Here is a 13,215-nt window from a genome sequence, read left to right as displayed (position 1 = left end):
CTCTGCTGATGCTGTTAAAGCTCCCTCAGGACATGAAGATACCAACACACACACACACACACACACACACACACGTGACATTTCACCGGAAGTTTTCCAGCTGGCTTATATTATTGCAGAATCTCTCGTTCTGTGCGTATGGTCCATTCAGTCATTATCTGGGTCTTTGTATGAAACTGGTGTCTCTTATATCAAAGCAGTGATTCAATTAATGCAACAGTTGTTCAGTTTATTTGGCTTTTATTGTTTTTTGCTCATTAAGATATAATTGATCATCATTTGAAGTACACAAAAGGTGCCCGTTTTGTAAAATGACCCATTTAACTTTGATTAAATACAGCTTTGTTTTATGTGTGTGTGTGTTATTTTATTGTCCTAGTCATATGCTATCATTAAAGTGCGGTTTCATTGTGTGCCGCTGGTTTGCATTAGTGTTGTGGAAGAAGTTGATTTAACCATTTAGTGCCTTCAGACTATGTGACATCTGTGTCCTGCTGTACATGTGAAAGACAGAGGCAGTGTTTGATTAATGGTTTATATTGAGCTTTTGAAGAGGTTTGGACAGGCCAATGTCTGTCAGAGATCTTTGCTCTTACATGATTTACATGATGATGTGTTTCAGCCGGCCGCAGCCACTGAAGAGCAGAAGAATATGTATAAGATGGCTTCAGATGGCAAAAGTGACGCGAGGAAGAACTCTCATGGAGATGGAAGGTGCTCGATTAAATTCAAAAGACTATAATACTCATTTACTCCCACTTATATTGTTCCAGTACTGTATTAGACAGAAAGCCCAGGATATTTAAAGTGTTTTTATTTCAGTCAGATTCTAAAAAAGATAACGGTGCCTTTAGATTCATCACTGCTGGGCTCTCTTGATGCAGAGATCTTTCTGTTCATTTAAGAAAGAAAATGTATGGAAGATTGTTTCTGCCACGTCTGTTATAAAGTCGTAATTGCAAGATGTAAAGTCAGAATTCTGTAATAGTCATAATTGCAAGTTATAAAGTCGGGATTGCGAGATGTAAAGCCGGGATTGCGAGATGTAAAGCCGGGATTGCGAGATGTAAAGTCGGAATTGCGCGATATAAAGTCGTAATTGTGTGATGTAAAGTCGTAATTGTGTGATGTAAAGTCGTAATTGTGTGATGTAAAGTCAGAATTGTGTGATAGTCATAATTGAGAGTTATAAAGTCTGGATTGCGAGATGTAAAGTCGGAATTGCGAGATATAAAGTCGTAATTTTGTGATGTAAAGTCGGAATTGCGTGATGTAAAGTCGGAATTGTGTGAGAGTCATAGTTGCGAGTTAAAAAGTCAGGATTGCGAGATGTAAAGTCGGAATTGTGTGATGTAAAGTCGGAATTGCGAGATGTAAAGTCAGAATTGTGTGATAGTCATAATTGCGAGTTATAAAGTCGGAATTGCGTGATGTAAAGTCGGAATTGTGTGATAGTCATAATTGCGAGTTAAAAAGTCGGAATTGCAAGATATAAAGTCGGAATTGTGTGATGTAAAGCCGGAAATGCGAGATGTAAAGTCAGAATTGTGTGATAGTCATAATTGCGAGTTATAAAGTCTGGATTGCAAGATGTAAAGTCATAATTGTGTGATAGTCATAATTGCGAGTTAAAAAGTCGGAATTGCAAGATATAAAGTCGGAATTGTGTGATGTAAAGTCGTAATTGCAAGATGTAAAGTCAGAATTGTGTGATAGTCATAATTGCGAGTTAAAAAGTCGGGATTGCGAGATGTAAAGTCGGAATTGTGTGATGTAAAGTCGGAATTGCGAGATGTAAAGTCAGAATTGTGTGATAGTCATAATTGCGAGATATAAAGTCAGAATTGCGAGATGTAAAGTGAGAATTGTGTGATCGTCAGAATTGCGAGTTATAGAGTCAGAATTGCGGAATTGCGAGTTATAAAGTCAGAATTGCGGAATTGCGAGTTATAAAGTCAGAATTGCGAGATATAAAGTCGGAATTGGGAGATGTAAAGTCAGAATTGTGTGATAGTCATAATTGCGAGTTATAAAGTCAGAATTGCGGAATTGCGAGATATAAAGTCAGAATTGCGAGATGTAAAGTCGGAATTGTGTGATAAAGTCAAAATTGCGAGTTATAAAGTCGGAATTGCGAGATGTGAAGTCAGAATTGTGTGATAAAGTCATAATTCCGAGTTATAAAGTCAGAATTGCGGAATTGCAAGTTATAAAATCAGAATTATAGTCAGAATTATAAACGTGCAATTCTTACTATATCTCACAATGCTGAGGATTGTAAGATGATAAGTCGCAATTATCTTTTAAATTGTTTTATTCAGTGGTGGACACAAGCTTCCATAAAAAAAAATTCGACCATAAAGTAAATGAAGGGAAAAAACGAAAGTATTTGGCTGAACTATTCCCGCTGTCCTCATCAACATCTGTATCGTCTGCAGGGTTCGCGGTAAAATGCGGTTTTGGGGAAAGGCAAAGCATGGAGAGAAGAAGACCTCTCGAGAGCGGCTGCTGTGTGGCGCTGATACTCTGGATGGAGACTACGCTGAAACCACACTTCTGATGGAAGAGGGTGAGCTGAGAAACTGAGGAGGACGACATGTTTCAGGCATATTGAGGCCATTAAAGCATTGCTATTCTCTTTCTCCAGGGGTGGAGCGGCTGTCCCCTCCTCAAAGCCCAGACCTCACATTACAGAGGGAGTTTAAGGAGAACAAAGAGCCGTCCCCTAAGGTGAAGCGGCGGCGCAGTGTGAAGATCAGCAGTGCGGCTCTGGAGCCGGTCCAGTGGCAGAACGATGCCCTGCAGATCCTCACGTGTGCCAGCGACTACAGGAGCATGAACGACTTCCTCATGAAGAAGGTGTGTGTCTGTTCTCTGTGTGAGTTTCCTGCAGCTGCGTTCAGTTTCTAACCCTGTTTTACTCTCTCAGATCACGGATTTAGACACGGAAGATGGTAAGAAAGACACAATGGTGGACGTCGTCTTCAAAAAGGCACTGAAGGAGTTCCGCTTGAATATCTTCAACTCATACTCCACAGCTTTGGCTGTAAGTTACCGCAATAAAGCACTTGTTTTACTGGCTATGTCTCCATCCAGCTATTTTGGGAAATCGCATATAAAAAAAAAGCTGGATGGTTGTTTTTTTATCCATATAAACTACTATGTAAACACATGTACAGAATAAATCCCTCGATGCACAACAAACTCGGGTGACTTTGCCTCAGCAGAGGCTGGGATTGGATAACTGGCCTAACCAGCGGACCAATGGCATCGCAGCATCTCAAATGTTGGTTTGGTGGCTCTGAAAGGCCTCAGTCAAAGTCTGTGGTCATAATGATTTGGTTTAACTCCTCCAGAAGTGTCTCACACGATTGTGTTCCCAAACACCAGCATCCCAACGCAAGAGAACATGACTGTGTGTGTGTGTGTGTGTGTGTGTGTGTGTGTGTGTGTGTGTGTTCGTTCCCAAACACCAGCATCCCAACACAAGAGAACATGACAGAGTTTGTGTTTCGGGTTAGAGAGAGAGAGAGTGTGTTTGTGTGTATGTTTTCCCAAACACCAGCATCCCAATGCAAGAGAACATGACTGTGTGTGTGTGTGTGTGTGTGTGTGTGTGTGTTCGTTCCCAAACACCAGCATCCCAACACAAGAGAACATGACAGCGTTTATTGTGTTTCGGCTGAAGGTGTGTGTGTCTGTCTGTCTGTCTGTCTGTGTGTGTGTGTTCCCAAACACCAGCATCCCAATACAAGAGAACATGACAGAGTTTGTGTTTCGCCTGACGTGTTTCGGGTTAGAGAGAGTGTGTGTGTGTGTTTGTGTGTATGTTTTCCCAAACAGCAGCATCCCAAGTCCCAACGCAAGAGAACATGACTGTGTCTGTGTGTGTGTGTGTGTGTGTGTCTGTCTGTGTCTGTCTGTGTCTGTGTCTGTCTGTGTGTCTGTGTGTGTCTGTCTATCTGTGTGTGTGTGTGTGTGTGTGTGTGTGTGTGTGTGTGTGTGTGTGTGTGTGTGTGTGTGTGTGTGTGTTCCCAAACACCAGCAAGAGAACATGACAGCGTTTATTGAGTTTCGCCTGATGCTCTGAGATGACACTCATTTATGATGGAGGGAAAGAGACGATTGCAGCAACTTCCATTTTTTATTACTAAAATTTTGCACCAATATCCCAGGAAGTGGCTATTAACACATGGGATGGAAATGGTGCTTTATTCATAATCTTTTTCTTATGCGATATTCCGATTTTGCACAGAAGTTGAATGGAAACACAGCTTCAGATATCACGCCAAACTCTTCATATGGCCATCTATGATCAAATATATGACCTTTGGTCAGTGTGTCCAAGTGTGAACATGGAAGAGACTGTTGTTTCATCAGAGTCAGATGTGTTGTTTTTGCTCTGTGTGCAGATGGATGATGGGAAGAGCATCCGTTATAAGGATCTCTATGCCCTCTTTGAGCAAATCCTGGAGAAGAACATGCGTCAGGAGCAGAGGGACTGGAGCGAGTCGCCCGTCAAAGTTTGGGTCAACACCTTCAAAGTCTTTCTGGACGAGTTCATGACGGAGCACAAACCTCTGGACAGCAGCGCGAGCAAGGTCCTGTCAGAACACTATACATGAACATTACATTAGAAAATACATTTTAAAGGAATATGTAATGGTAGATTGATGTGTGTACACTGATCTGGCATAACATTATGACCAAATATTGTGTTGGTCCCTCTTTTGCTGCCAAAACAGCCCTGACCCGGCCATCCATGTGATGTAAAAGAAACGTGATTCCTCAGACCAGGCCTTCTTCCATTGCTCCGTGGTCCAGTTCTGATGCTCACGTGCCACTGTTGGTGCTTTGGGCGGGGTCAGGGGTCAGCATGGGCACTGGTCAGCGTTTGTGCCGCCCCATACACAACAAACTGAGATGCTCTGTGTATTCTGACCCCTTTCTATCAGAACCAGCATTAACTTCTTGAGCAGTTTGAGCTCCAGTAGCTCGTCTGTTTGATCACACGGGCATCAATGAGCCTCGGCCGCCCATGACCCTGTGGCCGGTTCTCCACTGGTCCTTCATGACCCTGTGGCCGGTTCTCCACTGGTCCTCCATGACCCTGTGGCCGGTTCTCCACTGGTCCTTCATGACCCTGTGGCCGGTTCTCCACTGGTCCTTCATGACCCTGTGGCCGGTTCTCCACTGGTCCTCCATGACCCTGTGGCCGGTTCTCCACTGGTCCTTCATGACCCTGTGGCCGGTTCTCCACTGTTCCTCCATGACCCTGTGGCCGGTTCTCCACTGGTCCTTCATGACCCTGTTGCCGGTTCTCCACTGGTCCTCCATGACCCTGTGGCCGGTTCTCCACTGGTCCTCCATGACCCTGTGGCCGGTTCTCCACTGGTCCTTCATGACCCTGTGGCCGGTTCTCCACTGGTCCTTCATGACCCTGTTGCCGGTTCTCCACTGGTCCTCCATGACCCTGTGGCCGGTTCTCCACTGGTCCTTCATGACCCTGTGGCCGGTTCTCCACTGGTCCTCCATGACCCTGTGGCCGGTTCTCCACTGGTCCTTCATGACCCTGTGGCCGGTTCTCCACTGGTCCTCCATGACCCTGTGGCCGGTTCTCCACTGGTCCTCCATGACCCTGTGGCCGGTTCTCCACTGGTCCTCCATGACCCTGTGGCCGGTTCTCCACTGGTCCTTCATGACCCTGTGGCCGGTTCTCCACTGGTCCTTCATGACCCTGTGGCCGGTTCTCCACTGGTCCTCCATGACCCTGTGGCCGGTTCTCCACTGGTCCTCCATGACCCTGTGGCCGGTTCTCCACTGGTCCTTCCTTAGAGCACTTTTGATAGAGTCTGGCCACTGCAGACCGGGAACACCCCACAAGAGCTGCAGTTTTGGAGATGCTCTGACCCAGTCGTCCGCCGTCACAATCTGGCCCTTGTCAAACTCACTCAAATCCTTACGCTTGCCCATTTTTCCTGCTTCTAACACATCAACTCTGAGGACAAAATGTTCACTTGCTGCCTAATATATCCCACCCACTAACAGAGATCATCAGTGTTATTCACTTCGGTCGTTTATTCACTATGCCTGATCAGTGTGTGTGTATGTATATGTATATGTGTATATATAATATAATATATAATCATTTAGTGCATAGGATTAATGTGTCCAGGGGCCGGTTGCATAAACCGTTAAGACTAGTCTTACAAGCTAGACATACATTTTTTTCTTTAAGACTGTTCATAATTTTTATAAATCAGTTACATAAAAACATAGACTGGCCTAATTTGATACGAAAAGTAAGACTGAATGCCACTTGCCTAACTGCTAGTGGCTCATACTAGATCTTAAGACACTGTCTTAACATAATGGCTTAGTTTATGCAACTGGCCCCAGTTCCTTATAACAACAAAATATGTAGCAGGTTTTTGCCATTATCTTTGAGCAGTCCATTGGTGGTCTTCTCGTACAATCAACTGTGTGTTTATTTGGCTGTTTTTCTCCCACAGGTTCCCAAACCAGACCGCAAGAAGAGAAGGAAAAAGGACACTGATATAGTGAGTGGAATCACAATCTTAGGCTCTGTTTACACTGGTAATAATATACGTTTTGGATGATTGGTTCACAAGTGGACGACACTAAATACAGGTGTAAACAGGTCTAAAGCGCTTTGAGCTTGTCCACTCTTGACCACTTCCAGAGGTAGTGGAGAACACATTGGACCGGATTGCTTTCGTAGTGTAGATGCTCATGTGTTCAAACAGCCACAAAAGACCGTCTTCTCTCAGTCTACTGAGCTAATGCGTGAACATTATGGGATGCGCGCTAGCCAGACGGGATTTAAACTTTTTCATCTGAAGACTCAAGTTTGGTTTGAAGAATATAAAAGTACCAAGCACAATGATCTCTCTCCATTCCTGATGTCTAACACACACTCACAGCGCTCGGCTGGTCTTCCGTCTCTCAGAGCAGGAACTAAAGCTGATGTTCTGTGTGTTTTTTTCCGTCGTCTCCGGTCGTGTTCATATATAAATAGCGTGAGCTTATTTTGCCAATTAGATCGAAAAATCTGAAAAGGCTAGAGATTTTTCTAGTCGACTAGTAGTCATTCATTTAAGACGTTTATATAAATTGAATTACTTACTTAGTCTATGGAGGGGTCAGAGAGCTCTCAGATTTCATCAGAAATATCTTCATTTGTGTTCTGTAGATGAATGAAGGTCTTTCGGGTTTGGAACGACATGAGGGTGAGGAATTAATGGCAGAAATTTAATTTTTGGGTGAACTAGCCCTATAAATATATACTGGGCGAAATACTAAACCTTTAATATAGGCGCAATATTCTCAAGCGCACCCATAAAGCTTGGCGCAAAGTAATGATTATAAATGTTTTGGGAAAAATAGCAAGGAAACATTTTATTTATTGAATAAACTAGTGTTTTCTGAGTCCGTTTCGGCTGCAAAGATGAAGTTGACGATGCTGACTCGTCATATAGAGAGAAATGCAACTTTCATATGGATTGCATAATCAGAGAGTAATGTATTTTGGTTTGTTTAAAAGTAGATATTTCACATTTCGGTTCATTTGTGTGATGCGCTCCAGTTCACGGAGACCGAGACGGCAGAAAGCACATCCTGTTTGTTTTCTTTATTTTACAAAAGCACAAAGTTTTGTTGTCGTTGTCAGTTTTGAATGATGTCTTACTCTTATCTGTATGACCATAAATGACAGAGTATTTTAAGTTGTTTCCGCTGTTATCAGGAAATGCAAGTGATTGTGTCAGCCTGTGTTAATTTCGTTGATGAATAGTTTTTGTAACCTTTTTTCACAGACGAAAACGAGACAATAACTAAATAAAAACCAGTTGTGGATGACAAAAATTGAGGAAAATCAACTGTCATTTCCGTCAACGAATAAAAGCGAGATGAAAATGTTAGGGAGGGAGGATTGATGTCCTAATGGATGCACACATTTGAGTTATAACGTGCAAATCTAACGGCGGGAAAACACAGAGCTGTTGAGCTTCTACAGGCTCACGCGACAACACTTCAACCGCTCAATCAATCAATAACACACATTTATGACGGGTTATGTTTATGAACTAATGCTGTGTAATAATGACAATGTTTACTTTATGATAATGTTTATACAGTACTATGTTTTAGACGGTTGTATCGACGCATATTTATCTCCTCATCTGAGCTACAATAGAGGCACATACATTTCAAAATAAGAGTCCTGGTGTATTTCCAGCTTGTTTATAACTAAAAGTCATGCATTATATATGTTTTTTACTTGAAATAAAAAAAAAGTTAACTGAAATGAAAACTTAAACTTATTTGAAGCTTTAACTTAACCTGATATACTAACTAAAGCAGAAATACAACATTATACAAACTGGATGTTTTAAAAAAAAACTAACAAAAAAAGTCATGTATTCAAGTAATTCAAGTAGTCGTTATGTGACGCTTAAATGCTCAATTAATGCATTACAGTTTAACTAAAACTCATTAGATTTTGGTCGACTAAAACTAAAAACATCTAAAATATGACAAACTAAATGGCATTTTAGTCAAAGGACTATGACTAAAACAAAATCAAAATTTGCTGTCAAAATGAACACCAGTGCCAGCTAATTCACACTCCGCACAAACACTTGGATATGCACCTTTATTTAATAATAATAGCACACATTTATCTAGATTAACGTTAGAGCGAGCAGCCAAGTTAAAGGGTTAGTTCACCCAAAAATGAAAATTCTGTCATTAATGACTGACCCTCATGTCGTTCGACACCCGTCAGACCTCCGTTCATCTTCAGACACAAATGAAGATATTTTAGTGTAAATCTGATGGCTCTGAAAGGCCTCCATTGGCTCAATGCACTTTACACTCTCAAGACCCTTAAAAGGCACTAAAGACGTCGTTACAAAGTCCATCTCACTACAGTGGTTCTACAATAACTTTATGAAGCGACGACAATAGTTTTTGTGCGCAAAAAAACCCTGAATAACGACTTATATAGTGATGACGATTTCAAAACACGGCATCATGAAGCTTCGAAGCGTTATGAATCAGTGAGTCGAATCATGATTCGGATCGCGTGTCAAACTGCTGAAATTTGGCGATTCAAACCGCTGAATCGACTCACTGATTCATAACGCTTCGAAGCTTCATGATGCCTTGTTTTGAAATCGTCATCACTCTATGAGTCGTTATTTAGGGTTTTTTTGCGCACAAAAACTATTCTCGCCGATTCATAAAGTTATTGTAGAGCCACTGTAGTGAGATGGACTTTGTAACGACGTCTTTAGTGCCTTTTAAGGGTCTTGAGAGTGTAAAGTGCATTGAGCCAATGGAGGCCTTTCAGAGCATCAGATTTACACTAAAATATCTTAATTTCTGTTCCGAAGATGAACGGAGGTCTGACGGGTGTCCAACGACATGAGGGTAAGTAATTAATGACAGAATTTTCATTTTTGGGTGAACTAACCCTTTAATTACATGTTTCAAATGATAAGCCATAATTGAGGTCGATGGATGAAATAAAACTTTGGTCGTCTAAGCCTCTTCTCATCAACTAATGTTTAGTCGACTATTAGGGGGCATCCCTAAAAACAACCCACACATAGACCTTCCCCTTGAAGAAATCAGGACAGAAGTGGACAAAAGAGACGGATTAAAACACCAGGTGTAAAACGGGAATGTGTCTCCTTCGTCTACTCGTGATCCGATCGACCAAAACGCATCTTAATACCAGGACTAAACAGGGCCAGAGTTCTTGTGTACTGATTTAGCATTTCTGTTGTAAACCATCTGACACTGAGTCTTTGTTTCAGGTGGAGGAACACAACGGCCACATATTCAAGTCCACTCAGTACAGTATTCCCACCTACTGCGAGTACTGCTCCTCCCTCATCTGGATGATGGACAAGGCGTGTGTGTGCAAACGTGAGTTTCATGTCTGCAGTCTCTGCTTCAAAGTGGGCCTGAACTCAATTTAACATAATCCGATTGATCACCAGCAAAACCCATGGCCTTTCGGCTGGAATAGAGAACAGTTTGGCTTTGTAAAGCAGGATGTTTTCCGCCATCTTACAATGAGCGAGGAATGCTGACTTGAATTGAGTTTATTTTAGGTGGCGTTGCTTTTTTTAAAAAGGAAATCTGTGCCGTATGTGGGAAATGAGAATGAATGAGATGTCTGTGTCTTGTGTAGTGTGCCGCTATGCGTGTCACAGAAAGTGCTGTCAGAAGATGACCACCAAATGCAGCAAGAAGGTAAGGAATTTTTCTGATAAGTACGTTCATGTGATCGGGACGGATGCGTCATTTACGTTCCTTTCTTTCCCTGTGCAGTATGACCCTGAACTTTCCTCAAGGCAGTTTGGTGTGGAGTTGTCCCGTCTGACCAACGATGAGCGAACGGTGCCTTTTGTGGCGGAGAAACTCATCAATTACATCGAAATGCATGGCCTGTACACGGAAGGGATCTACAGGAAGTCTGGATCCACCAATAAGATTAAGGAGCTGAAGCTGGGTCTGGACACAGGTATGACAACGCAGTGATTTCTGGCCATGTTTAAGTCCAGCTCAGGTCATAAAGTTCTGTGCGAGAGGTCGACCGATAACGATAAGTAGGTTGACCCACGTTTGCTAAACCAAATTAACCCCCTCGAGTCGGTGGCCGCGTCGGCGATTTTTGTGTTATCAGTGCCCAAGAGACTCAAATAACTGTCGTTTTTCATCATTCAGGCAAGTGTTATACATCATTATAATCTGTTAAGTTTCTTCTACAGTAAAAACAAAATGTTTTGCTTTTTGCTAAATAAAGAAAACAAACATGATTCGCGATCTTCAGCCTCTCTCTCAATGATGTCTAATCTGATTCTCTTCAGAAAATATCCTCTAGCTTAGTGAATACTTGTCTCACAAACATGAGACATATGTCTAAAGAAACGCTGAAATGTTGCAGTGAAACACTGTAAACCAAAACGAAAACAAATATTCTGTGTTTATGTAATCTGTTCGAAAAGAAATACATGTCAGTCTTTCGCAAGCCACTAGATCAGGGTTCCTCAAATCTTAAGGCCTTTGCACACTGAGTCCGAAATTTTCGCATGCGTTTTTTCGTATTCGTGATCTGGAAAATTCGTCACGCACAGAGACCTTGCACACTGAGTCCGATGCGTATTAATGAATGCGTTACGGAAAAAAACGCAAAAAAATACAAAATGCCGTCTTCAAGTAGTGAGGATGATTTTTTAAAAAAGAGAAAAAGAAAGCGGAAATAATGGGTCCATCATCCAGTCCTGCGGTTGCGGAGAGAGGAAGGAGAGTTCCACCTCCTTATCAAGGATCTGCGGGATTATCCAGACCGATCCGAAGTTTACTTTAGACTATCAGTGGCTCAGTTTGAGGCTTTGTTAGCGATACTGGAGCCACATATAAAAAAGAAGACCACCAATATCCGTCAATCAATTGATCCTGAACAAAGACTGGCAGCATGTCTCCGCAAACACACACACACACACGCGCGATAACTTCAGCTACATCGTTTCGAGACGCGTTGAGGAATAATTCACCTCATGAAAAGCTGTTCATGTTCTGTTCAGAGCAAAGGATTCAGGGCTGATTGTAAGGTAGGCCAAGTTTATTCTGTTAGCATCTGTGATTGTTAAATGCAAAAAGACCGTTTAAATATGAATCCTGCTGCAATATAAAATGCCATACACGCAAGACTGTTTGGACAAGATTTATTTGGCTTGTTTTGGACAGATTATAACGTGTTTATTGTAAAAGAGCCTAGTGTCACATCAATAAAGCTTTTATTCGCAAATGTCTGCTCAGATGCTATAAATATAGTACCAGTAGGGCTGTACGATTAATCGTAAAATAACTGAAACCGACATTCAGAACCTCTAACCGACGTATTTTTCCCATGTGGGTTATTTCGGTTTTCACGTGACTCCGCCCCGTCAGTCACATCAAGTGCAGTTTGCAGGCACACAGAGATGCAGGAGCAGTTATCTGTGTTTATAGATGCCCAGAATCACTATAGTAACTGCATGTTTTACACAGTTTATACACGTCAGTTAATTGCTGTTCTTATAGCCTATGCGCTGACACACACACACACACACACACAGAGATGGCGCGCGCAAGCCCCGAAGCCAGATCGCTTTCACTTTCGTGCTCATAAAGTTTGTCAAGTATGTGTTTAAAGGCTTGCCAGTTTCAACATTTAAAGCGATTTTGCACTATTCAAAAACAACAATACGGAAAACTTCTCCGGTCACGGCTCAGCTTTTTTCTGTGACACAGAGCCGAGCCGTGTCTCTGAAAACGCGCGCGCCCTGAAGGCAGATTCACCTGCGTCCTCACAAAGCGTGTCATTTGTATGTGGTTTAAGCCCTGCCAGTTTGAACATTAAAGCGATTTTAGACCATCAGATGTGTGTTATGTTGAACTAATGCCTGATATATTGTGACAAACGAGCACTCAGACAGAAGCTCGCACATCACGTGAAGATCGCGCGCAGAGAGCAGCAGAAACACAGTGTCAACGCTGTCCTGTGACTAAAGTAAAGTCACTAAAGTAGCTCAGAAACTTAACCGTTATAGGCATAGATTTTAATACCTTTGAAGTACAAACCACAGCTTCATAATGAATAGAGACGGTATGAGTAATTCACACACACACTCACTCTCTCATTAATGCATTTGAATTTGAATTAGTGCATTCAAATAAATGTAATGTAGGCCTACTGTGTTCATTTATCTGATGTACAACAAGCAGAAATCTGCCCCATAGACAATAACTGCTGAAAGTGAACCGCTTCCTTCAAGTGTTTTAAAATCACAAAGAAATGCACTTTTTCATTAGAAAAAAAAGTTTTTTAAACTTTAATAGTAGAAAATATTTACAGTACAAACCTTATCAGTGAACTGAAAAAAAAAAAGCAAAATAATCGTTCATTAATCGTAATCGAGGTCAAATGTTCAATTAATCGAGGTTTTTATTTTTGGTCAAATCGTTACAGCCCTAAGTACCAGTCAAACGTATTTTGCTTCATATTGATGTTGAAATATTATAGCCTAATGGTATTTTTAAAATTTAAAATGAAAGTTTGTTTTATCGAGTTTTGTAGAAAGTGAATCGCTTTCTTTACAGTGAATTTAGTTTTGTATCGATGTCAAATTTGTGGATAGT

At 41.7% G+C, this 13,215-nt stretch overlaps 1 protein-coding gene across 3 annotated transcripts in view; it reads left to right on the top strand.

The window, feature by feature from the left end:
* myo9aa (myosin IXAa) overlaps positions 1-13,215 on the top strand; it is a 261,447-nt gene that overhangs the window by 232,029 nt on the left and 16,203 nt on the right. For all 3 annotated transcript variants that reach the window (XM_079806507.1, XM_079806505.1, XM_079806506.1), the window contains 9 exons: positions 623-714; positions 2,439-2,569; positions 2,648-2,859; positions 2,930-3,046; positions 4,413-4,601; positions 6,513-6,560; positions 9,843-9,954; positions 10,223-10,284; positions 10,363-10,555. In XM_079806507.1, coding sequence (XP_079662633.1) covers positions 623-714; positions 2,439-2,569; positions 2,648-2,859; positions 2,930-3,046; positions 4,413-4,601; positions 6,513-6,560; positions 9,843-9,954; positions 10,223-10,284; positions 10,363-10,555 — 1,156 coding nt within the window. The remainder of the gene's footprint in view (positions 1-622; positions 715-2,438; positions 2,570-2,647; positions 2,860-2,929; positions 3,047-4,412; positions 4,602-6,512; positions 6,561-9,842; positions 9,955-10,222; positions 10,285-10,362; positions 10,556-13,215) is intronic.

This window comes from Gobio gobio, assembly GCF_949357685.1.
Source record: "Gobio gobio genome assembly, chromosome: 2".
Classification (NCBI taxonomy): Eukaryota; Metazoa; Chordata; class Actinopteri; order Cypriniformes; family Gobionidae; genus Gobio; species Gobio gobio.
This window is presented reverse-complemented; position numbering and strand designations above follow the sequence as displayed.